At 40.5% G+C, this 26,696-nt stretch overlaps 1 protein-coding gene across 1 annotated transcript in view; it reads right to left on the bottom strand.

Annotated features, from left to right (window-relative positions):
* Positions 1-26,696, bottom strand: part of KIF5C (kinesin family member 5C) — a 95,773-nt gene that overhangs the window by 45,967 nt on the left and 23,110 nt on the right. The window contains exons 3-6 of the mRNA XM_044438415.1: positions 16,987-17,060; positions 7,733-7,837; positions 3,353-3,401; positions 1,506-1,561 (exon numbers count right to left, since the gene is read on the bottom strand). Coding sequence (XP_044294350.1) covers positions 1,506-1,561; positions 3,353-3,401; positions 7,733-7,837; positions 16,987-17,060 — 284 coding nt within the window. The remainder of the gene's footprint in view (positions 1-1,505; positions 1,562-3,352; positions 3,402-7,732; positions 7,838-16,986; positions 17,061-26,696) is intronic.

Below are 26,696 nucleotides of genomic sequence, written 5' to 3'. Positions count from 1 at the left end.
CTCAGAAGAATCAGGTCCAACAATAAAAACCCTAGAGTATCATGCTGCAAAGGGGGTACTCTATTTGCCATCCCCTTATGCAAGCATAGCTCAGTGCACTTCAGTGCAGCAGGCAAGGGAAAGCAAAGCTCCCAGGACATTGTTCAAGAGAGGCTTCCCATTTTCAACCACTGCAAGTACAGATCTATGCACTTATGCAAGACTGATTATAAATACTAACCAATTTTTAAAAGGTTTTTGCACATTTCCTGCTGTGTGGCTGATTGTCTGTCAAGTGCACCATGGGCTTTTCTGTGCCATAACCAGCCTTGTTGTTGTTGTTAGTCGCGAAGTCATGTCCAACCCATCGCGACCCCATGGACCACATTCCTCCAGGCCTTCCTGTCCTCTACCATCCCCCGGAGTCCACTCAAGCTCACACCAACTGCTTCAGTGACTCCATCTAGCCACCTCATCCTCTGCCATCCCCTTCTTCTTTTGCCCTCTATTGTTCCCAGCATTAGGCTCTTCTCCAGGGAGTCCTTCCTTCTCATTAGGTGGCCACAGTATTTGAGTATCATCTTCAGGATCTGGCCTTCTAAAGAGCAGTCAGGGTTTATCTCCTCTAGGACTGACCGGTTTGATCGCCTTGCGGTCCAAGGAACTCACAGGAGTCTCCTCCAGCACCACAATTCAAAGGCCTCAATCCTTCGGCGCTCAACCTTCCTTATGGTCCAGCCTTCACAGCCATACATTGCAACTGGGAAAACCATAGCCTTGACTATATGCACTTTTGTTGGCAGGGTGATGTCTCTGCTTTTTAGTATGCTGTCTAGATTTGCCATAGCTTTCCTCCCCAGGAGCAAGTGTCTCTTAATTTCTTGGCTGCAGGCCCCATCTGCGGTGATCTTGGAGCCCAGAAAAATAACCAGCCTACTACTGGTTATTTGCAGGATGAGTTAGCATGAGGTGCAAACTCAACCACTAAAGTATTGTTGAAGATATTGTTAAAGATTTTTTAAAAGGGAAGGCTATGAATTCAAAACAATGTCTGCTTCACACATAAAAAGCAACTGTTTCATCACACTTGCACATAGAGGTACATGAATGCAATGAGGAAAATTAACAGTTTTTATCATCATAACTTTGTGACCTTTTTTTGCTCAGTAGATATACATTGAAGGCTGAAGATATAACAATGGCAATCTGTCACAATTAACCAGGCTGGGAGAATTCAGGGACTAATTAATTGTGTGTTTATCCAGTGACTTTATTTGTTGTAGTATTTTATGTTTTGGTTCTAGTTTAGTAATGGATAGCTGCTTTTCTGTCTTTGTGCCCTATATTTGCAGTCATTTTGTTTATTTGCTCTTGAGCATCTAGTAACAATATATTTTCATATTATTTTTAGTTGTATCTGCAGGAACTCAGCATGAATAAACAAACAAACATGATCACAAAGTACTTTCAAGTACCGTGATGGAACAATTCAGATGTGTTTCCTGCATACATAGAAATGCCTTTACCTTGACATATGGAACTCTGTTCTTGTCTTCATGTACAGCAAGGTTTGTCTTTGAAACTAACAAAAAGAAACATGAGGAATCATTGATAAACATAATATACAAGTGTGATATGAGTCAAGAATAATGTGAATCCACTATAACTCAAACACGGAAGAAATCAGTAATTTGATTTTCCAAAAGCACTAGCTATGTGGAATACACCAAAATATACAGTGAGAATTTACCCAATGTCATCAATCAAGTCTTGTTCAAGGACAAGACATGAGAGACTCAGTTAGACTGCAAGAAGCAGTGCTCCACCATGCATACTTTGACTTCCTCATGAAACTACAGCACCCAAACATTGGGAGCTCTGACTTTGATCTGCTAAATAGAACTATGTTCATAGCATGGTGTGCAGTGGGGCTTGGAAGCAAGGACTGTACATGAGCTGCACAAGTGGGTTAAAAAGGGTCCACAAATGTATCTGTGACATGGCACAGAGCAAGAATCCAGCTATTGGACCAACATGTCTGCTGACTACTTCTGTAGGAGCCTGTGTACTGGGCTAACACTGATTGGGCAGCAGGCCTACCACATCACTAACTAAAAGCATAAAATGTTTCGGACAACTGTGTCAGTCAGGGCCAATTCAGATGCTGCATTCCTAGCCTGCTTCTCCTATAACCAGGGCTTTTTTTGTCATAGAATGCACCGGGATGGCGTTCCGGCACCTTTTTTTCCAATGGATTTTACGAAGTGATTTTGAATCGTGGCAGATCAGCAGCAAACATCATTAACAGAGTGCCTGCGGGCTGCTTTTGTGTCTGCTATCTGCTCTCTGATAGTGAGATAGTGAGGGCACTGCTGCTCCGGATGCTGCTCCGCTGCTTGGCTTGGGATCGGTGTGTGTAGTCGCGCGCTTGCTGCCGGGGGCGCGAGTTCCGACACCTTTTTTTTTTTTTTTTACAAATAAAGCACTGCCTATAACATTCAAAGGAGACTTCTCATTTGTTAAACCACAGCTTGCTCTGACACCCACACCAGGCAACCATATGTTTTAGAAAGTCATCAAACTAATTTTTAGTTCTGTTGGCATGGTGAACTATGGTTTAAGAAATCAGGTAATTGTCTATGAAGCTGTACACATAACAGATGAAGAATCACGCATTCTCAATCCAACAAACTGTTTTCTTGTACTGGGGATATAATATTGGAACTGGGCTTTGGGGCACAATATGCTTTAAACTAAAACATTCAAATTACTTCAACATATCTATTTTACTTTTAAAAAGAAGTTATAGTGCACTTATAACCACTCTTGTTACGGTTATAAAATTGCTTGTTTTTGAATTTTGGGAAAAAATCAAGGAAATTACTTACACCCAGAATAAATACAACAAAGATGCTAGAAAGCTGTGGCAATTGCACCAATCAGGACAAAAGCAGAAGGATCCTTTGGGAGTCCAGGAAAAAATCCTGAAATCCTGGAAGGCCTGCAATCTGGGTGCAGATGCAACACTTTTCTCTGGACTGAAATTCCAAATTACCCCATCTCCTATGTGCCATCTGCCCTTCTCTTTTGCCTAAAACCAAGCCTTTATTTGCAGCAGGCTAAATTTCTGGCAATACATTACAGCCTCCATGTGTCTCAAACAAAGCCATAAGTGCACCTATTTTTCTGGAGAGTTATAGTCCATTTATGCCTTAAGTAGAGATGAATATTGTTCCAGTACAGAAATATCATTCCAAGTCAAAATGTTTAGGAATAAGTCTATGACAAAGGCTGCTTTTTAACATTTGATTTTTCATACACTGATAAGGTGCAAACAATACCTACTGTTATTTTTAAGTCCTACTTTACTTACCATCGAGCAAGTCCCTTATTTTGTCCAAATAAATCTCAAAATAGGAAACCTAAACAAATGAAGATGTACTGATATAAATTATATACAAATGTGCAAAATATTTTAACAGTAACAAATGCAATCCAAGTTTGAATCCAACCTGTAGGTAATATCTATTTAATGCTAGATACTCAAACCATATTTTGCAATATTCTCTTGCCAAGGTTGCATTTACTTTTATATTTTAGATATGCATTTATATTGGAGTAAAAGATGGAAAAGAAATGAGTCAGAGTACATTTGAACAATTCACAAGCTGGCTAATGGGGATTGCATTAATTGCCTGAAGCACACAGAAACAATTACTAATGAGATGGGGGAGAAGGATAAATGTGGAACACAAGCAAAGCCCCAGGAAGAATTATTGAAAAACACATACTTTTTAAATGATAATAGAATCAGGAAATAAATAAGCCCCACTCATTTCAATGTAACCGACTGAGTAACATTGCTGAGGATCACAAGTGGACATACTTTGAGAGATAAATCATCAGTGCAGATTAATTGCAATGGCCTTTAATGTCTGGGAAGTTATTATAAGAGCAGACTGTGTGGCCCTACATAGAAATGGACTAATATTTGCACTGTTGAAAAAAAAGAGCCTTTGTAAAGCTGAGAGCAGTGGCGTTAATTGGCCTGAACCTTCACAAACAAGATTCATTTCCACAATACTACTAAGAACAATCCATTTGCACTTCTTGAGAAATGCACTAAGCTGATTTCCTGACTAATACATCTGTATAGTCAAGAATAGCTGCTGAGCTTACCTGTGATCAGTAATAGCATGCAATGCATTGCTCTCACCTCAGTAGAGCAAAAGAGAGAAGTAATATGTACAGAGATCCAAGAGGTGATGCAGAAACACAATTAATAATAATAGTAACAATACCAGCCAGCAGCATGACAAGAGAATCTCTCTCTAACTGGGACTTCCTAAGTTTTTCTTATACATATTTCTTACTTTTCTCATATTTTTATTTCTCTAGTAGGACAAAAGCATTATGTACAAGATCCAACTATGCAAAGGCATCACATTACTCCTTGCACTGTAAGACTTATGGAAATATAAGGAATTCAAGAGGCAACTAGCACAGTATCCCACAAAGAGACACCATCGAGTTTTCAAACTCGATCTCATATGCTGATATATGTTGACCCTGCTAACTCTAAATGACGTGGGATTACAGCATCAAAGGGCCACCTTGCTCTGTATGCTCCATCTTACATAAATCCTGCTGCTTCTCAAACTTGCTCAGTGGACAAAGTGGACATCCAGCAGAAAGAGCGCCTTTACCATCATGGTGCCAACTTTATGCAATGCTTCCTCCAAAGACGTGCACCAGGCACCTAAACTCTTCCTTTTGGCAGTCATCCTTTGAAGAAATGTTTTCTGGACATTTGCTTTTATTTTGTGACTGAATCCTGTAATTCTGTATATTCTGCTGCTACACAGAAACTGTGGAATGAATTCATTTTGTGCAGCTCTTATCAGCAACTGCAACAGAAAAGGCACTATTGGCTTACTAAGATAAATGCAAACATCTCAGTTTTATTTAATGTTTGACTGAGTATTAAACCTCTGGTCCACTGTGAGTGTTCTTTGTTTCTTGTTTTAGTCATCATTACTATTTAATGTCAGGCTCTTAAAATATGGACTATCCAGACAAAACAGTTCTATTATTGATGGAGATATTGTTTTAATTGAATTGTTCTCACTGTTCACAGCTGAAAGCTTTCTACAGGAAGTGCTTTCCTGGGCCCGATGCCTAGAAAGGGTCTGGATGCTGAGCCCGGCTGTGAGCAGAGGGATCCCATATATCGGTCCTCCCTTCCCTTTCCAGTGAAAGCCCCATGGTTGTGGTTGCTTGGATCCAAGGCCCTGCTCTTGCCCATGTACCATTTGTCTACCAAGTGACGACAAGCAAGTTGTCTTCAAATGACTCATCCACAGGTGGGCATGTGCGAAAGGAGACAAAGCATGTGAGCATCCCCTTTCTCTTCCTAGGGAAAGAAGAGGAAGAAAGAGCATGCGGCATATAATATAGTTGTGCGGGAGACAAGCACATGCTGTATGTGCCGCTGCCACCTCCACTACCAAGGGTAAAAACAATTGCTCTTTAAAAGATTAAACAGTGCAGTTGGTCTGCAATTTAACTTTTTAATATGCTGAACGATGAGTTTTATTCCATCTCTTCAATCTGAAATGAAGATAACACAATTGTTCTTATTTTGATAAAGTGCTCAGTGCCATTATGTAGGTTAATCTGGGTCTAGTTCTAATAACCTCGTTATAACCATCCAAATCTGGATCCAACCCATTATGTTAACCTCAAACATTCAACAACCTCCAGATTTAATTCCCTCATGCAGTATATTTGTTTGCTTTTGGCTGCTTAAATAAAGCTAATATGTGTGTATGCAATCCTGACTTAAAAGTGTAAAAAATACAATTTCTCTACATGATACTGCATTTCAAAAAAGACATTATCAGGCTTGATCAAGTTTTGTCAATGACAATATGATATCCAGAAAAGCCCATGGCAGATTGCCCCATTCAAGACCAGAAAGACTGTGTTTTCAGATCACACCTCTCTTGTATAATTAATTTATGCAATCATTCATTATAGTTCAACTATATCTGCTGTTGCAGCAGTATAATGCAAAATCAGTTGTTATGCTGCAGCACTTAGGGGAAAAATTAGGAAGAGCTGAACAGGCTAATTTTAAATATTTATCTATGTTTTTGCACTCACAGAAAGTAGGGGAAACACCTTATAAAAGTGTTTCCCAACCTGCTGTTTTCCAGATGTTTTGACTGCAACTCTCAGAATTCCTGACCATTGACCCTGCTGACTCAGACTGATAGAAACTGAGCTCCAAAATCTGAAGGACAACATGTTGACAAGGCTACCATAGTATTTAAACAAGCAAGAGAAAAAAGAGTTCAAAAGCCTATGCAAACTTTGATTTTTAAAATTCCAAAAGAAAAACAAAATTTCCTCAGTTACCCTAATCCATTAAAGATTAAGTTAAGGATCCAGACCTCTGAGTTACTACAGAGAATTCTGCCTGTAAATAGGAGTGGTAGGGACCTTTTAGCTATTTCTGAAGCACCTGAGAACCGCCTATACAGATTATCTATATGGGAGGTGCGTGTGCAAGAGCGGAAGGGAGAAGATGACACCCAGCTCCAGAAAGTCTAACTGAATAGAAGAATAGCTGCATGACCTTTTCAAGGGGAATGTGTGGAGAAAGGCAGGAAGAGGTTACCTATGCACATTGTGTCAGTGAACACTAGACATTTTTGCACTAGGCCAATGAGTCGGGCAAATCTAAATATTTCTGCAAACGTTCCATCACTCGCTCATTTGAAGTATGAGAGTTAAATCAGCCTTTCAGGTTCTTGCCCCACTGAGAACACCAACCCTTGGTTCATTACAAACAAATATAAAATGTTTCTTCCATGCGGCAGCATGCGCAACTCACTACTGCATGCAAAGGTCTGTGCACTGTACCTCATCAATTTAATGCGAGCATTAAATTTTCCAACAAAGCAATAAAAAAGTGGAGCTACCCTAGAAAATTCCAGTGGACAAGCAGCATTATTAATCTTTCCAAATGCTTACACATGTTTTGTTGTTGCTGCTGTTTTTACAGTTGGCTGCTACATCTGATTAACTCAAAGCTATGCCAATTGAAGAAAAAAAACTATCAGCTTGGTACAAAACTAATCCTGCCATAAGAGCCATATTTGGCTCAACAGCTCACTCCAGGATTATCCTGCTGCCTCTTAAAGCTTTTAAATGCAGCTGGTGTTAAGATGTGCTAAGCTCTTAAATCTCGATCGTATCGTTAAGAGTGACATGTACAAACTTTCTTGCCACCACAACATGCAGACAGAATCATCTCAAAATATGATTGTTAGTAGTCACTGTACACAATGGAAACATGTTTCATAGGCCTCTGCAGAGTTTTCAAATAATGCATATATTTATATTCTTTAATCCCACTGCTTGATTTACATTTCTCCAAACCACATTTGTTTTTTCCACACTCATGCATAATTTTTGGCTCCAAATGCAGACAGTTAAAAACTCATTTTATCTTTTACTGAAGGTATAGTAATGGTGGAAGGTGGAAGCAAGAGTAGAATTCAGTCCAAGACACTGAAACCTTGGAAAATTGTGTTTTGCTGAACTAAAGAATGGTAGATCCAGATTTGCTCCAAAACAACAGAAAATGCAGCACACAGTGAGAAGTGCACATTTACGTCACTGAAGTTTGACACCACACTCAGATTATTTTAACTTAATATTACATAAGGTGCCATTTTGCATTTACCTTTATATGAAATTCTAAGTTTTCATCCATGGAATAGATGTGATCAAAGATGTCATGTGCAATCCTTGGAATTATCCCCATTAGCTGTGGGTCATGTAACTTTCCCTAAAGACACAAAGGTAAAAAGCAAGTTAACTGTAGTCTGTCTCATAGCTCTAAGAGTGAGAATAATTATCTGTATGCTTATTATGTAGTAAAAGCTGTACAATAAATTAAATAAAAATAAATAGAATAAATTATGCCTATTTTGTAATTAAGACAGATTCTGTCTCATAGCTCTAAGAGTGAGAATAATTATCTATATGCTTGTTATGTAGTAAAAGCTGTAGAATAAATTAAATAAGAATAAATAAATAGAATAAATTATGCCTGTTCTGTAATTAAGACAGATGGGACCACAATCACAGTGCCCATGGTAGAGAATAGGATAAGAATCCAGACCTCCTATGTACAATTTCCCCAACAAAACCACAGGCAAGTCCTATCTGGCAATTTGGAATAAACCTCTGGTATACAGCAAAAATTTAGAAGAAAAGGCAGCTTCAGCACGACAGATACGACACTGGGCTACCACTTCAATGGAAATTAACGGGAGATGGAACTCAAGTAAGATTGTGCCTTGTTTTGCTGAGCTTACTGCCAGCAAATGCTGCCTTGCCAACATCGCTAGTAGCGTGCACAGTCAGCGTCCTTTGCTTGCTCGGGGCCTTTGAAGATAAAAGACAAGAACGTTTTTCCTGACTGCATGCCGTTTTCCACTTTTCCTCTGGGAAAAAAGTCAGTGCTATGATAATGAAGCAGCACCACTTTCTCACCTTGTTTTTGTAGTTGAGGCATAATGAAAGCATTAAAGATACAGCATTGTGACCATCCTGGCTAAAACATACAGGCTTTATTCTAAAAATAAAATTCCAGGGCCGCAGAGGTAAAAGATGGGCAGGGGTGCTTAAGAGCAACCAAGGGCTCCATATATACCAGGGGTGGCCAGTCTTGCTCAGTGGAAGAGCCATGTATGCTAAATGTCAGATGTCTGACAGCCACAAGCAGGGGCCTGTGGGCAGCAAGCGGTTTGTGGACGCCTGCGGGCACCCATGGGTGGCAAGCCACAAAATGAACTCAAGGAGCTGCATGTGGCTCCCAAGCTTCAGTCTGGCCACCCTTGATACATATCCTGTCAAACACTGGCATGGGAAGGTGTTACAACTAATAAGAACACTCTAAGCAAGGCACTGATCTGCACTTCTCACAATATACACAGTAGTGAAGGGTCAGAAGGTAGGAAATCTACCACCTTACTACAAGATCAGAGCCATGGAAATGTTTGTTTGTTCGTTCTCTCTCTCTCTCTCATAAAGGTGCACGTCAGGTGCAAGCAGGCTTATACAAAGAGCAAAAGGGAAACCTGGTAGAAAGCAGTGTGATACAGTTATCTCTTTTGGTCTATAGGAAGGGTAGAAAAGGTTGCACTTGGGGTGGGGACACATCAAAGAGGACACAATGTCAAACTAGGAACTTTGAAATGGGCAGCTTCCTTTGCAGAGCCATTGCAATTGAACATACTAGGCCAGTGGAGACAAACCTATGGCACGCGTGCCACAGCGAGCATGCCAAGCCCCCTCTGTCGGCATGCGAGCCAAGTCGCCCCAGCAGCCGAGCATCGGATAACAGCGTACATAGGGGCCATGCGCATGCTCGGAAGGGAGTAGCGGCACCAGGCGATGACATCATGAGCCGCAACTCAATAGCCGCAACTAGTCCAAGCTTTCGCATGGCTGGTCCCTGCACTGGCAGGGAGATATATGTATGTATGCTTGGCCTGACTGTGAGGTGTTTTTTCTAAACTAAAACCTCAGTTTTCAGGTTTTATTGTAGTGTGGGCACTTTGCAATAAGTAAGTGGATTTTGGGTTGCAGTTTGGGCACTCGGTCTCTAAAAGGTTCGCCATCACTGTACTAGGCTCTCAATGGAAAGTAGTACTGAGGAGATGAGTCATATGATACAAGTGCTAACATGAATTAAGGTGCACTGTGGGAAATCCTGTCCTGCCAATCAGAGCTATGGACACTGTGCTGGAGAGGAGCTATGGAGATGCTTTAATACTAGTGCAGAGATGGCCATCTTCAGACAGTCCAGGGATATCTTCTAGTCCCTGGACTATTCCATGGGCTGCAACACTTGCAGCAGAAAAAAACAAAAACAAAATTGGTGTTTTGCCATCAAACTGCTACAATGACTCATATGGCCACATATAGCTTGAAACAAACTATACTGGCTACCTTTGAGTCTCTGCAGGAATTTGATGATGAGTTTTGGAAACAAAACATATTTTCTTTTAAGGGGGAAATATATGAAATATACTACATTCTGTCAACAGCCAGATTTTAAAAAAAGAAAACAAATTCTAGTTTCTTTGCTTGCTTGCTCACTTACTTGCTTTTGTATTTTGTAAATAATACATATTTTAAATAAGGAACTATACAGATTTACAGTTCTGCTTCTCTCTTTATGTTGTTCCTATAGATTCCACTGCAGTTTTCAGATATGTTTCCCTCTGAATATGACATGCTGCAACACAATGCAGCAGGACTGGTGGAGTGGCAGCCAGGTTTAATATTTAAGTCAGTCAGACGGAAATTAAACATGAAAAACTACCAGAGTGTATAGCTGCCTAACGCAAGGGTTTCTTCCAATTTTACCATCCTCTAATTACCAGCACTATTTGAGAGGCAGAAATGGGAAAATTATTATTAAACTGCTGTCCCATAATGAAAAATTATAAGCACAGTACAGGGTAGAAGCTACATTTCACAAAGAATGTTTGACATATATACTGACAACTGACCATTGGTAGTATACATTCAGGATGTTTTAAAAGTGAGGCTTGAATTCAAAAGATGAGGTGTTTCGAAATTACATGCACTGAAAAAGCCTTTGATGGCCATTTAAAAGTGTTACAAGCTCAACCTTGCTTGACAGGAACAACTAGAATGTCCAATTCATTTTTACATTCAGCTAAATTATGGTTTCCATATAGCCTGAAGTGCCTGATCCTGCCTAATCTTGGAAGCTAAGCAGGGTTGGGCCTGGATAAAATCTGGATGGGAGACTTACATATTGTGAACTCCCCAGAGAGACTGGGGCATTATAGAAAAGTATTGTAATGTTATAGCAATAATTTATGTAGTCTTCTTAGAGGATGTCTTGAACAATGTATTGGATAGATTCAGACCACATCCAAGGACTGAGCACGAGTTAAGCAATGGATTGCCGTTGAACCCTGGGTTGTTGTTAAACACAGCTGCCATGCCCTCTGAACCCAGCCACACTACACTAAAAACCACAATTCACAACCCAACAACAAACCATGTATTATTGTCATTGGTTAGTTAGCAAATCACTGTTTCAGATAAAAAGCCACAGTTTCCCCTCCTGGGCATGGGAACAGACCAGGAGACCTAACTCCAGTGCCCCATGATTTCAGTACATATGTTACTAATGTTCCTTTTCCTGCCTCTGTCTTTCACATGCCCCCAACCAAAGTTCAGAGATCCCTTTGATTAATAAGCTTTTCTAGTCCCCACAGCTATAGAAGCACGCCTGAAAAATGAGGGCATGGATATTATCAAATCATGACTTCTATGCTGAAAAAAATTGCTCACTACTACACATAAGTACCGAAAAGCAAAACCCCTAGATCTAATCTTAGAATGGCATTTCAATTTACACAAAGCATTCTAAGACTGTTCAAACATTCATTGAAACCATGATCAAGCCTTTAGAAGAGTATCCACAGGTTCATATGCTCCCTCTCTCCACCACCCCTCCTTCATTTGCACATTCCCTCTTCCACAAGCAAAAATGAATAGCATTAACTTCCAAAATGACAGTTTGAAAACCAACTTCAAATGGGGTCTGAAGGTATCCCAAGCACAGCAGGCCAATTCCAAAGGCATGTCAACTCTACTTTGCAAAAACAAGCCAGTGGAGGAAGAATCAGCTGCACAAAAGCAGGAAGAGAGAGACCGCCAGTCTGCTCCCATGTGCCAGTCCATGGCTCTGGAATGCAACCCAAGTGAGCCTGGAACAGCTCAGTTATCTGCTGCAACAAAAATGAGGAAGGGTCCTGTGGCATCTAGAAGCTTTGGTTTCTCTAAACACATTGCACTTGGAGTTCCTGATTAAGAACACCCCTGTTCCAAGGGATATGCAGCATTTTACAATGCCAGAAATGTACTTACGCCAAAAATTCCTAGGTTTGCCCAGAATGATTTTATGACCAAGGATAAATGCTAAGGAATCACAAGAGAAGTAATGTGGGAAGTATGGGACATAAGGGGAGGTACCATAGATTAGGGAAGGACTGGTAACCTGCAAAGAATTTTCTCATTAAGATTCAAAGTCTTTTCCAACCAGGAAACTCTGAAGCATTAAGCATTTAAGTGTGAAATCTGCCATAAAATTGGTTTTATCTTTAGGAAAAAGCGATCCCTCATCCTTAAGAAGCCCCACTGCCCCACTAAAAGGTATGTTTAAGAGTATTACCAAAAAGGTTGGAGTAAAAAGAGGATTTAAAAAAAATTAGTATTGACATATCATAACAAGGACAGTAATACAAAAAAGACAGCAAGCACGCCCTTTTTTCTTACAATAGTCTGAGCTTGTAATTCTGAATACAAATTGGCTTTCAAAGAGTTTTTTCTCTCTACCAACTCATGGACCACAGGCATTTTGATTTGATTACATTTTGAACAGGTGGATTACTGGGCTATAACACCATCTGCACAGAAAAAGCAGATGATGCTTCCTACCTACTCTACCTTCAGACCTGTTTTCTTATAAGATAGCAAAGATTTAGCTTTGCTAAAGGTGGCATTTTTTCCATCTTTAGCTTAAAATGGAATGCTGGGCAAGTCACTGAGGGCATCAGTTATCGTATAAGACGCTAATGGCGACTTTCTATTTCCTCTCTTATAGTTGACTGAACATCCATTAATTCATGTGGACTTTTGTTCCACCCATCCTGCAACATCTTAAGGCAAGCCACATTTAAGTCTTCATATTTAAAAACGCAGACAAAAGTAAACAGAAAAGCTCAGACCTGATTTGCATACAGCAACAAGCCAGAGAATGGGCTGAGCATGAGCTGTTGTTGGCTTGTGGGTTGTTGCTACAATTGAACCTTGCAACAATTGAACCTTATCTGCCTTCTTCAGATAAGTCCAAAGTAAAGACAGAGGCAAAAATGGGTGGGGGTTCAACTACTCAATGTGGATGGCAAAATAAAGCAAATGACAAAGAAAGGAAGAAGTGCTCAATTTCTGCTTTGGCTCAGTTTTTTCCCCAAAAGAGTTATCATCTTCCTGACAAAAGGGAAGTACAAGCTGAAGTAACAGGGTGGCAGCTCAAGACTGATAAACAAATGGTCAAGCATCATCTAATTCGGCTGAATGAGTTCAAATCTCCAGGGCCTGATGAACTCCATCCTAGAGTCATAAAGGAACTGGCAGAAGAATTCGCAGAACCACCACTGTCTATTATCTTTGAGAAATCATGGAGGATGGGGGAAACTGCCAGATGACTGGAGAAGGGCAAATATTGTCCACAAATTCCATGAAAGGAAAAAAGGAAGAACCTAGAAACTACAGACCAGACAATCTGCAATCAATCTCTGGGGCAGATTATGAACCAGTCATTCTGCAAACAACTTGAAAACGATACAGTGAGGTTAAAGAAGCTATCAAAAAACAAATCCTGCCAAGCTATTCTGCTGATTGGGTAACCTCCATGATAGAGTTTAGGAATGCTGTGGACATACTATACCTGGACCTCAGCAAAGCTTTTTACAAGTGTCCCATGATATCCTGATTAGCAAACTAGCTAAAACGGGGCTAGATAGAACAACTATCAGGAAGATCCACAGTTGCCTACAGAATTGGACTCAGAGAGTGCTCATCTATGTCATCTTCTCAAACTGGAGAGAGGTAACAAGTGGGGTACCACAGGGTTTAGCCCTGGGTCCAGTGCTTTTCAACTTTTTTTTATGATTTGATGTGACTATCAAATTTGCAGATGATATAAAACTAGGTGGGATCACTAATACCCTGGAAGACAGTGACCAGATTCAAGGTGACCTTGATAGGCTGGAGCTCTGGGCGGAAAACAAGACAATTTCCTAGTTAAACACCTAGAAAAATATATCAAATGCATCATTACAATATGGAGAACAGTCGGCTCAACAACACTGCAAGTGAGAAGGATCATGGAATTGTTGTAGATCACAAGCTAAATAAATAAATAAATAAATAAATAAATAAGCTGAATACGAGTCAACAGTGTGATATAGGTGCGAAAAGGGCAAATGCTATTTGGGCTGCAAATAGAAGATCACTTCTGAAACCTGTGAAGTACTAGCTGCCCTTTTCTGAGTACTGGTTAGGCCTCATCTGTAGTACTGTGTCCAGCTCTGGACAACAGTTTAAGAAAGATGCAGACACACTGGAAAGGGCTCAGAGGAGGGCAACAAGGATGACTGGGGGACTACAGACAAAGATGACTAGATTGGGGGACTGAGATTGAAAGAACTGGGCATGTTTTGCCATGAGAAAAGAAGACTGGGGGGAGTATTGTAGGCTATCTCAAAGAGGATGGGCAGGATCTCTTCTCGAGTGCAGGACACGGAATAATGGACCCAAGCTACAGAAAGCCAGATTCCAGCAAGACATCAGGAAATACTTCCTGACTGTTATAGTAGTATGACAATGGAATCAGTTAGCTAGGGAGGTTGTGGGCTCTCCCACACTAGAGGCATTCCAGATGCACCTGGACACCCATCTGAGAGGGATGGTTTAACACAGAGTCTTGCACTGAACAGGGAGTGGACCCAATGGCCTGATGGCTCCATCCAACTCTACTCTTCTATGATACCATCTCTGAATGCATCAAGGTGTCTTATACCAAGTCAGTGGCCAGCCTGGTATTACCTACTCTATGCTCTATTCCTGCCCAGCAGAGATTTACATTTGTTTCAAACAAAGATCAGAATATCTTGGTAGAAGACTATGAAAACCACTCAGAAATACATCTCACTGGGTCACTGAATATGAGATGTAATCCAGATAGAAACATGGGAGGCTCTCTCGTACTGAGACAGACCACAGGTCTGTTTAACCCAGCACTATTCATCTGAACCGGCAGGGCTTCGGGCAGGATTATTTCCTCAAGCTACCAGAATATGATTCGGGGGAGGGGGGTGAACCTGGGACCTTCTGCTGGCAAAGCATGTCCTCTACCACTGAGCTACAGCTTCCTTGCAAACAAGAACTGAGAGCAGCAGCCAAGAACTTTCTGCAACACTCTTGAGAGAAGACATCTATAAAATCAGCACTCCAAGACGTTAGACAGTGCTTTTGACAAATATCCATTTGGAACAAGGGAAAAAACCTGCCTGACAGGTAAGATTACTGTCAGGGACACCAAAATTACATTAATTACATTTAACTACAACTGGCATTCTTAAAATCCTGGCAGGAGTGGGCGCTGGTTGACTTCTAGCACACCTTGCAGCATGTTATTTTCTTGTTCCGTATGAGCTGCATATTCATTCATAAAGAAATCAGCTGATGAACTTTTGGAAAGCTTATCTTTCACTACCAAAAGCCACAAATACAGTCATCCATACTGACCAGACACTTTAGTCTGGCAACAAATAGGGAAATCTGCTGGTTCCTCTGTCACTTGAGCTAACAGTGTGTACACTAACCACTGGCAAATAAGCAATACAAAAAGCATTGCCCTGGACTGATTCTTGTGATGCCAGTGTTCCAGAACTGTCACGGGTTGGAAAGCCAGGTTGCTACAAATTCAAAAAGGAATTTAGCATAGAAGAACAAAGGAAAAAAGATCTATTTTGTGAACCATCCAGAAAACTCCACTATTGGAGTAATAGATTGTGTTTAATAGTTCAAGCTGAGCATTGTTCACCAGTAGAAGCTACTCTTGGTTAGTAAAATTTAGCTTTGTGTTTTCACATTAAGGTAAAGGTAAAGGTTTCCCCTTGACGTTACATCCAGTCATGCCTGACTCTAGGGGGCGGTGCTCATCTCCGTTTCCTAGCCAAGGTAGCCAACGTTTGTCCGCAGACAGTCTCCGTGGTCATGTGGCCGGCATGACTAAGCACCGAAGTGCACGGAACGCTGTTACCAGCCCACCAAAGTGGTGCCTTTTTATCTACTTGCATTTGCATGCTTTCGAACTGCAAGGTTGGCAGGAGCTGGGACGGAGCAACAGGAACTCACTCTGTTGTGCAGATTCGAACCGGCGACCACTCAATCAACCAGCCCAGCAGCACAGCGGTTTAAACCACTGCGACACCTGCAGCCCCATTTTCACATTAAGGAAGCCTAAATGAGCTCTGATAAAACCCCAGAATAGTTTATGGGGGGGGGATCCCTTTGATTGAAAAATATGCCATTGCTTAGGGAGAGAGTAAAAATACCTTCTGATAAGCCAACCTTGTGAAGTCCTTCCTATAAAAAAGAAATGCAACCTATTTATACTATATATAACTATATTTATACTATAACTATAATTACCTTATGAGTAAACACACACTGTAATGTTTGCAGAAACATGCAGTTAAACAACAACAACCTAATTAAATTATCACCTAAAAGGAACTCACTTGGAGGATCAGTTTTCCTTACTTAGCATAAGGGGTTACTGACCCACTGAAAACTACCCTGTTCTGCATTGGGCTCAAGGCACAGCCATCTCCAAGCTTCAGTTCGGGGTTCTGCAGCTCAATTTCATTCTGATGAGCACTAATTTGTGGGCTCAGTTGTACACAACTGCTGGCACTCCAAGAAGGACAAAACAAATCTCTTCCAGAAATTTTTCTGGCCAGCTCATTTTATCTGCTCCTTCTAAGCACCTTCCAGGCCTCAGAAGCAGCAGAGAGTTTCACTGGCATTACTATCTTTAATTGAGTAGTATGTCCAGTAGACTGCTCAATAATAAAGGTGTGTTTATTTAAGTAAATATCTGTGTCCAGACTAGAATGCCCCTGTTATGCAAATTTCAAATTATGAATGTGTTTGTATACACACAAAACAACCAAAACATGGTTTTTATGAAACTGTATTTTAAGAGCTGTTTTGTATTTTATTTTCATCATTGTCTATTTTAGGACTAAAGTCTGCTTTAATTGCAAGCTGCTGTTACTGCTCTTACATGTATATTTTAAGAAAGACTCTTACCTCCATGGTATGTGTTTTTCCTGAAGATGTTTGACCATAAGCAAAAATTGTACCATTGTAGCCTTCCAGAACATCTGAAAATGGAAAAATAGAGTCTGTTATATTTATAAATTACCAAGAAAAAAGCACCGTATGTTTTAGTCCTGATTTAGCCAAAAGGAGGTACTGTAAAATTAAATGAGGATATCTGGTAGAAAATGTACAGATGTACTGTGTTGCTAAGGCAACATAAAGAAACAGGACTTCTTGACAGCGAGATCTAATCTAGATTATGGTTTCCTTTATGCCTTCCTTTTGCTTCCCTGCATAAATGTCCTTTGAATACTGTTGAGTGTCCAATTTACTCCTTTTGGAAGGTAAGGAACAGAAAAAATTGCATGCAGTATATAAACTATCCTACACTGCAGAGGAAGTAAATCAATTCCATATTTAATGTCTGTCTACCAAGTCTTCTCAGTCTAAGATTAATTTTTATATCTTCTGCCCTCTTGTTTGACAGGAAAAGAAACATTACAAGGTTGACTGCTGTAGCTCCACTCTTCAAACCACCGGCCTAGTCTGAATTTTGGTCATTCTGAGAGGTGTGCTGGTGTGTATAAGGGGGCAGAAGAAACTGCCCCTAAAATGAGGAAACATGGGACCCATGTCTAATAAATTTGCATGTGCTGGAAATGGACTATTGGGGCGATGGCATAGTGTCTGTGTGTGTTGGCGGGGTGGGGTTAACACCCCCTTCTTCTCCTCTGTGCTGTGGAGCTCATCCTTGATATGGCTGTTCCAATGGAATTCCAATCAAAATCAGGACTGCCAAAAATTAGCATTAGGTTTTTAAAACCCAGTAAACAACTGAAGGACCACTGCTGATTTCTTTCCCCAGTCAAGCACAGAAAGGAACCTTTCTAAAGAATGTAGTAAGTATGTAGTGCAGTTCAAATACTGAACTATGTCCTGAGATCACATTACTCTCAATTTTTGATAAGAAACAATGGATTCAGAATAATAAAGGATTAATAGCAAATTTAACAACAGCTGCAAGATTAATTATAGCTAAGAACTGGAAAGAAAAATATGATTATCAATTGTGTGATTGGTGGAAGAATTCTGGAATATAGCTATTAATGATAAAGTGTGAAAAGGGTTAAAGAATAATTTTAATGAGATTTGGAGTGCATTTATTGAATATGTGTTAAAAAGGGGGAAAGGATTTGAACTTTTAGAAGTGTCATTGCAATTTTGGAAGAGAGACATTTCTTTCAAGAATGCTTGAATGAGTTTTCAATGTATCCAATGGTCCTGGTGAAAAAACACAGGTTTTTTTCTTCATGAATTATTTTAACTGTATGCTTAATGCTTAATGTTCTATGTTTTTATTTTTTTAAATGTAAGTTTTAACTGCATTTTATATTGAAAAAATAATTTTGAAATTAATAAAGGAAAGGAACCCTGGCCTCTTCAATGTGAGAAACAGCTAGTGATGTCTAAAGGGGCAGGGAGGAGGGGGCAGGGGGGGAGAGTCCTCCTACCCAACCATAAGGTAAGTTGATTCTCTTCCATGCAAAATTTTCTCAGTAGCTTTAACTCTGTGCCCTCCTCCACAAAGCCTCCAAGAAAAAACAAATGGCAAGTGAGCCACAGGTTCTCCCCCACTACTAGTTTCAGATAAAGAGTTTAAAAAAATCATCCATCCTCTACATCCCATGCTTATTGTCTCTCCCCCATAACCCACATCCTCAGAGTGCTTCATGCTAGAGATCAGATGGCAAGAGGGGATAGCCTGAAAGAGAACAATACTTTCAGTGTCTACTTCTTCTGGAGTGCGAAAGAGACACACCCAACATCGAAAAAGAGAGATCGTGCCTGAAAGAGGCAACGTATTTCCCAAATTTTGTAAAGTTACTTTGGCTCATACAATACGACATTTTGAAAACATAAACAAGAGAATTAGGAAAATTGATCATTTTAAAATTAGAATTGTAAGAATAAATTTATTTATTTATTTATTTATTTATTTAAAACTTTTCTATGCCGACACCACATGCCTTGGCATCTCAGGGTGGCTCACAAACATACAATTAAAATAATAAAACAATAACGAATTCCATAAAATTATATAAAAACAAAAACAAAAAAGCAACAACGATAAAATATTAATTTTAATACTGCAGCCCAAACCTCCTAATTACCTCTCCCAGCGGTTTCATGTAGATGTTGAAAAGCATGGGGGACAAAATAGAGTCCTGCGGAACCTCATGGCACAACTGTCACAGCGCAGAGCTATAGTCCCCCAGCATCACCTTCTGGAGTCAGCCAGCCAGGTAGGAGTGGAACCACTGCCAAGTAGAGCCTCCTACTCCTAACCCGGCCAGCCTATCCAGAAGGATACCATGGTCGATGGTATCGAAAGCCGCTGAGAGGTCCGGGACAACCAACAGGGACGCACTCTCCAACAGGGACGCACTCTCCCTGTCCCTCTCCCTGTACAGGTCATCGTACATGGCAACCAAGGCAGATTCAGTGCCATAACCAGGTCTGAAACCAGACTGAAATGGGTCCACATAATCCGTTTCATCCAAGAGTGCCTGGAATTGTGAAAATATGTGAAAATCAAGAGGTGTTCTCTTATTACATGTAGTGAGTTTGCCTCTGTTTGTATCCCCTGGGAAGATTCCAGGATTGCATCCACCAGAACAAATAACTTCAGAGTTTTGAACAACCTTAGAATAGGCATATCTTCAATCAATACCAGGTTACAGATATAGATGCCTGCTCTCAGGTTTACAGGGAACTGGCAATTCCAGAAGCAGTGCAGAAAACTGGGCTTGCATGCAGCTTCTGGCCTTGACAGTATGCTATAGAGTCCAGCAAATCAGCCAGAATAGTGAAACCAATTATAATATTTAGAAAGAGAAATTGAAAACAAATGCATACCCTAGGCAATTTTTTTGTTACAGCAGCTTTTTACTAGAAAAAAAAGAGTGACTTTAAATATATCTATCTACCTACATATGGAGTGGGGGAAGAGAAAGCACTATCCTTTTGATAATACTCATGTTTAGATGATCGACTGCCTATCAGTTGAGAAGTGAAATTGAGATTATAGAAAACAAAGTGTGCATGTATGGTGGATTCCCTATGCATGGATAAATATAAAACTCTATACATTAAAAGGAGTGCCTTTGTCAAAAGGAAAATTAAAAAAGAATGCCCTGGAGGCTCTAGGACCTGCATGTTTTGAAATCTACAGAATTCTGAGGGAGAAAGAACATTCTAGAGTGACTCATTTCATAGTTTAGAGGAGACTCTTCTGGGCAGTGGAAGCTGGTGGCTCCCATGTCAGCAGTGCTGTGCATCTGCCCCTGACTCAACAGAAATAGCTTCCCCACACCCTTTTTACAGTAGAAAGCCTGTGCTAAATCCTGCTCTATTCTTAGCAAAGCAAGCCTTTTTGTTAATGGAGGAACAAGTCTAAAGCAACACTTTATATCAGAATGTCCATTTTGGCTGCTGCCCTGCAAAGGGGAAATGCTGATGTCCAATCAAGGCAATGATAACATTATAAAAGCATCCACTGTTCTCTATCAAAAGATCTTGCATCTGCCCTGGGAGAAGAAACAAAACTAAACAAAAAACCTGCACTAGAACTGCAAGCTGGCCAGACACTGTGGGTCTAGCGATTCAGTCTATGACCGAAGCAACAGAGCCACAGTCATGGAAAGTATCAATTAAGCATATCAGGAGCCAGTGCAGTACAGTGGTTCGGGTGCTGAACTGGGACTTGGGAAATGCGGGTTCAATTCACCACTTGGCCGTGCAGCTCACTGGCCTCTCACAGATTCTCATTCTAACCTATGTTACAGGGTTGTTTAGCAGATAGGGAGTTGTTTTTCACAAGGAGAGAAGGAGGACAGTGTAAGCAGCCTTGATCTCTTCACAAGGGGAAAAATGGCTCAGTATAAATGTAACAAACAAACAAGGACAGAAGACCAGAAGCAAAATAGTGGCAGTAATGGAATCTATTCCATTCCTAATGAGAGACTTAAAATTTGCAAAGTGTAGAAAGTGCATTAGAGATCTTATACCTTCTGAGACATTTACATTCACCACTTAATGTTTCCAGCCTGCCAAGAAACCCCTAAATGGCCAGCAAACTTACAATTATGCGGGATTCAAAGTCTCATTCTGAAAGCCTTCCTGAAAACAGTTTTGTATTGATTTTCAGTTCAGTGAATTGGCAACTTGGTAAAAAATAAATTATACTTGGATATTACTGAGGCCACTGAGTCTCCTGGTAAAGCAATCAAGTGCTGTTTTCCATGCATACTTATAGACCAGATTTTTTTTTAAAGCACCCATGATTGAATTTCACAGATTTTAAAATAGCCAGACTTGGATACCCCATGTTTGATATGACAAAGTTACTAAAATATGTGACTTTTGTAGTATCTTTATAGACAGAAAGATATTATGATCAATTATTTTAAAGAAATGAGGCTGCCTTTGATTTGCTACATTTTCACACATGGACTTGCTCTTCTACAAGATAAATATACCTTGATTACCAGGTACATTAGTCTTTTCTCAAATTAAAAAAGTCATTCTAAGCTTACAAGGTATAGTTTACAAAGTTAGTAACAAATCTGGAAGAAATAGCCAAACTGCTCTAAAAAAACCTGGCTTACTTTGCTTAAAGGCCATTCCCTTGCACCCATGGAGCTGTCCAGAGGCATGGTGCTGACTGGAGAGACATTAAAGGCATTGCAGACATGTGTGTTCAGAATTCTGGTTTCTTTATATACACTGCATATTCAACACACTATGTCAGAACATGTTTGCTACTGATCTACTCTGAAACCATCCCATGTCCATAATGAAATTGCAGTTCAATACTATATCTATACCCTTACCTTCCTGTCTTAGAAGATCCCACTGATCTGTTCATGCAATAAGAATATTTTTGATTTACTATTCTTCCAGCTTTGTGCAATGAGTGGCTTCTTTTTCTCATTACTGGACAAATCCTATATCCTTCCAGTTTCAGATTTATGTATGGTTGATATGAAATCACCTGGATGATATATCAAAATGGACCTTCCTGGATTTGATCCTTATTTCTGCTGATTATCCATCTAGGCTAATTCATTTAGATTGACTGTTATTACAGAGACCTCTTTCACAATGCTCCAGCCTCCAAGCTAACCCCCTGTCCCTTGCAGCAGGCACCAGAAGAACCATTCTGGCTGCCCTCCAAGGTTGGAAAAGTGATCTTGGAGGAGAAGGAATGGGATATTCTGGATCTGGAGACCCCAGGATATCATTTATCCTGAGAACTTTCCAGCCTCCTTCCTCCCCCCTCCAAACCATACTTGTTAGATGTGCTAAGAGATCCACCTAGCAAAATCTTCAGGATGTGCCACCCCACTGTTCTGCACTGGATAACTGCATGCCTCCAAATTCTGGGAGCACTGATCCCCAGGAGAGCAGCTGATGGGGGTGTACCTTTGGTCACTTTTCTCTTAGCCTCTTAGCTCCTATTCTTCTATTTGGCTTGACACTTCCTGAATCTAACACCATCCACTCAGGGCCAAATAAGGCTAAGTCCCAAAGATTTGAAAAACTTGGCCATGTTGAGTAGAGCAACACAAAACAACAACAAAATCCATTATTTCTTCAAAACAAGCATTTAAAGTGTTCATCATTTGTATGAGACTTTTTCATATATGCAAAATAGATTGCTTTTCTTTCCTCTCTTGGTGAACCAGAACGAAGGCTGGCTCCAGGTTTAGTGCATGCTTCTCTAAGTATTTCTCATTACTCCATTCAGTCTATTAGAGTTTTACAGCATAGACCAAAACCCTGCTCCCATAATGATGGTAGTTGCTACCACTTCATTCCTGCAGCTAGTTTTATCTTTATAAACTCCCTGAAACTGTTTAATTACATCAGGGGAAACATCTTCTGAGGAACAGTGAATCCTAATCAGGGCATTCTCCTATAGAAACCAGAATGGCAGTGACGAAGAACTCTGGGCAGTTGTAGTTTCCTTCCTCATCCTCATTTTCCTCCAGGTAATTTAAGCTGAAATCCAAAGCACCCTTGCTAGGAAGCAAAATCTCCCTGAACTCAGTGAACTTCATAGTAGACATGCGTAGGGTTATACTGTTAGTTTTGCAATGCCTCTATCCTCATTATGCTACTGTAGCATATAGGGAAGACTGCAGCACTAAGGGTTCTGCACTAACATCACGTTAGCAGAATGGATTGCTAGAATGATAGCAACTAGCAGTTCCTGATACAACCAGAAACAGGCAGCAATGCTGATTTCCCAAACAGAGAAGTCAGTGAAAGTACATGTCTCATGTGTGGGTGTTTTGCTGTCCTTCCCTCTCTGGAAAGCTATGAAATCCAGTAATAACCACCAACATATCTGTATATGCACATTCAATTATGGCGAATCACCTAACAAAAACAGGGGAAATCTTACTGCATATTATTAAATGCATTATTTAATAAATAACCAGTTCAATAAAATGCAGTCAGAGCCTACTGTTGTTTGATCTGTCTGTCATGCTGTCTTCTTGGCAGCTGCCCTCTGGGGTCTCAGAGTTAATGCTGTAACTTCCCACCATGGAACTAGGCCAAATGCAAATGCAATAAATAAATATAAAGGGCAGGGAAAAGGATGGCTGGCTTGGCAAGAAGAAGCTGTTCATGTGGCAGAAGTTTCCTGCTGATAATACTTCTTAGGACAGAGATGGTTAACCAAGATATAGTTAATCATTTTAAGCATAAAATGCTAGATATTAATCTTTGGATTCACCTAGAGTATTTCACTGTAAGGGATGATGGGACGTTACATTTTACTATTTGGTTCCTGTCCCAAGAAGAGGTATATATACTTCTCCTTATACTTAAGAGAGAGCTGAAAGCCATACACAAAGGAACAATCAGAAAGATGTCGTGGAAGCAGTTTAACTCTAACAGGTCATTTCCTTAGGGTAGCTTGTCTTTTTTCCATGTGTTTTACTCTAAAACATCAGTTAAGTAGCTATTGTAATGCTTAAAGTAAACGTTAATCTTACGTCTTTAGTACAGGATAATCCAACTGAATAAAAAGTGAGTATTTGGGGGCAAAAACAGACTGTGATAATAAGCAGTGATAAGTCCTGGCTCTAGAGAATCTTGGTTTATTGTTCACGGGAACAATAAGGCACCCTGCTCTATCACTCCAATTTCGCTCCTCCTGAAAGCACGAGTAGCTAAGCAAGCTCTGCTGCACTCCTCCTGCAAGTTGGAACCCTGACAGACCACGATCCCTCTGTCCACCACTTGTTTATCATGACCTCTGAGTGTGGATTCTGTCTCATCTCTTCCCAAACTAGCCAGAGATTCTAATTGGCTAATAGCCTAATGATTGATAAGCCAGGGTCCACATGCAGTCTTATCCTTTCATATAGCTGGCATTTATGCTCTGATCACCCTCTCTCATGTCTGGTGCCGGAGGTCAGACTAGATGGCCCGGGAGACCCCTTCTGATTTGCTCTGTTTTCTATGTTTCAATGTTTCAATGTTCCTCAACAGAGTCAAACATACAAATAACCTAAATGCAGCAGTCAGTAGTTTATGTACTATGGACTGAGAAGAGTCTAGCAAACAATTATTCCAATGAAAACATTAAAATATCATTTGCCTTTATCCAAGTCTGCAGATGTGCCTTGTAAACAGCTACAGTAAGAAAGAAAAATGCCTACCAGTCTCTGTATATTGGCTATTTCTTATTTTCATGTGCTCCAATAACACTGCCTAGTAACCATGGTGCTTAATTCCTTTCATTCAGCAGGATTCAGCTGATAGGACATTCATTTCCCTGCACAGAAAATGCACTAAAGCCTTTTTATTATCCTAACGAGCAACAGGCAGAGGAAGATATGAGAAAAATGGATGGGAGAGAATTTATATGGGATTGCAACTGAAGCTTCAGAATTCAACATTAACCTATTGCAATGGCAGCATTGAACCTCATTCTGTGATCCAGCTGTCCCCCACACACTTAAATAACACTGTGGATATTTAGGAGAGCAAGAGAAATACATTCTACATGGTGTTTAGGAGAATAGGGCAGACAAACCAACCATTTATCATTCCTTATGCCTTTCTGCTATGAATCATCAAATTTAAAACTGCATGCCAATTTAATAATGCTTAGATATCTCTGTCAACTGAACAACTGAACAGAACAACAAACTCAGTAAACCTTGAGGGCCAAGGTGGCACTATATGAGGATGTGTCAAACAATTTGTTGAAAATCTTACAAATGCTTCGCTTTGACAGAGATAAATAAGGTAATCACAATATTTGTAACACATCGCAATTGCAGCATCACACAAATGTTTGCTTATCCAAAGGATGGTTTAGAAAGAGAAGTATCTGTAATGTGGATGCAGTATTAAACATCCTTTTTTTCAGAATGCTTCTTAACACTCCTCTATTTGCACACATCTCTGAGTTCACCCAGAGTGAAGTGCCGCACCCGCTCTAACATCTCTCAGTCCCCAATCCCCTTATACTCTTTTCTCTTGCACCACCTGCAGGCGAGGGTCCTCTGTGTCAGATAGACTGCTCCGTTCCTGCTATGAAACCTGCCCAGTTCCTAACTCCTTCCACTGTTTCCTCATTGGTAGATCAGGCCTCTTGTCAGCCCCGACTGTCACCCACCTCCTGCTGCGTTCTCTCTCCATTTCCATAGGCCATTGACCATCATCTCCACCCACCTGGATTAACAAATCCTCTCCTTGCTCTCCAGATGTCCCCTGACCTTGATTTGTTGTTGGAGCTTGCTGACATTCCACAACCACTTCATCTTTGCTGTCTGAGCTCAATTTCCCATTGAAGCTGCAAACTGGCCATGGGCGTTCTGGCACTTTGTCCCTGTGCTCGTGCATGACGGCAAGTGCTGCCCAAACATCTTCCCTGAAGAGTCATGGAAAACTTTGGTTGGCACTTGCAATTTGATGGTGCTTTGCCAGAAACACTTTGGTGGTGCAGCACTGTCATCGCCTAGGGAGGGAGGGCTTATTTACTGTGATGGCTGGGAGAAGAACAAATGCACACACGCTGCTGTAAAAGGAATATGCAGAGGAAGGGGGAAAGGCTCGTCAGCAGTAATTTAGCTGTTCTTTGTCCACTCAGTCCTATTGACAAAAACCGTAAGGGCTCATCCGCAACCCCTTTCCTTTGGTTCCTACTATTTCAGTAGTGCTCTGCATATTTAGGTTTATGCTTGACACACACACTTCTATCTTGATGAAAAATTTGTCTGAACTAGGGTGAATCTTGGCTTGTTGCTCCCTTTACAAGCCAATATCACTGTTCACAGTTTGTTGATAGTTTATAATTGCTGGCTCAAAATGGGCACAAAATTTTGGATATAATATTGAGTTACAGAAACAGCAAAAGTTGTGGGAAAGAAATATCAAGGTAACTTTAGCAACCTCATATAAAGAAAATCTTTACAAAATGTTTTATAGATGGTACCTATTGCCAAATGCATCCAGAAAAACAGATGGCCTTAGTCTTTTTGGATGCGAAGAAGGCCTTTGACAATATGAATTGGGAATTGGACTTCTGCAACGCGCTCTATGTGGGGCTGCCCTTGAAGATAGTCCGGATACTTCAGATGGTGCAAAATAGAGCAGCCAGGTTGCTGACAGGG

This window comes from Varanus komodoensis, unplaced genomic scaffold (genome assembly GCF_004798865.1).
Source record: "Varanus komodoensis strain SLA01 unplaced genomic scaffold, ASM479886v1 scaffold32, whole genome shotgun sequence".
NCBI lineage: Eukaryota > Metazoa > Chordata > Lepidosauria > Squamata > Varanidae > Varanus > Varanus komodoensis.
This window is presented reverse-complemented; position numbering and strand designations above follow the sequence as displayed.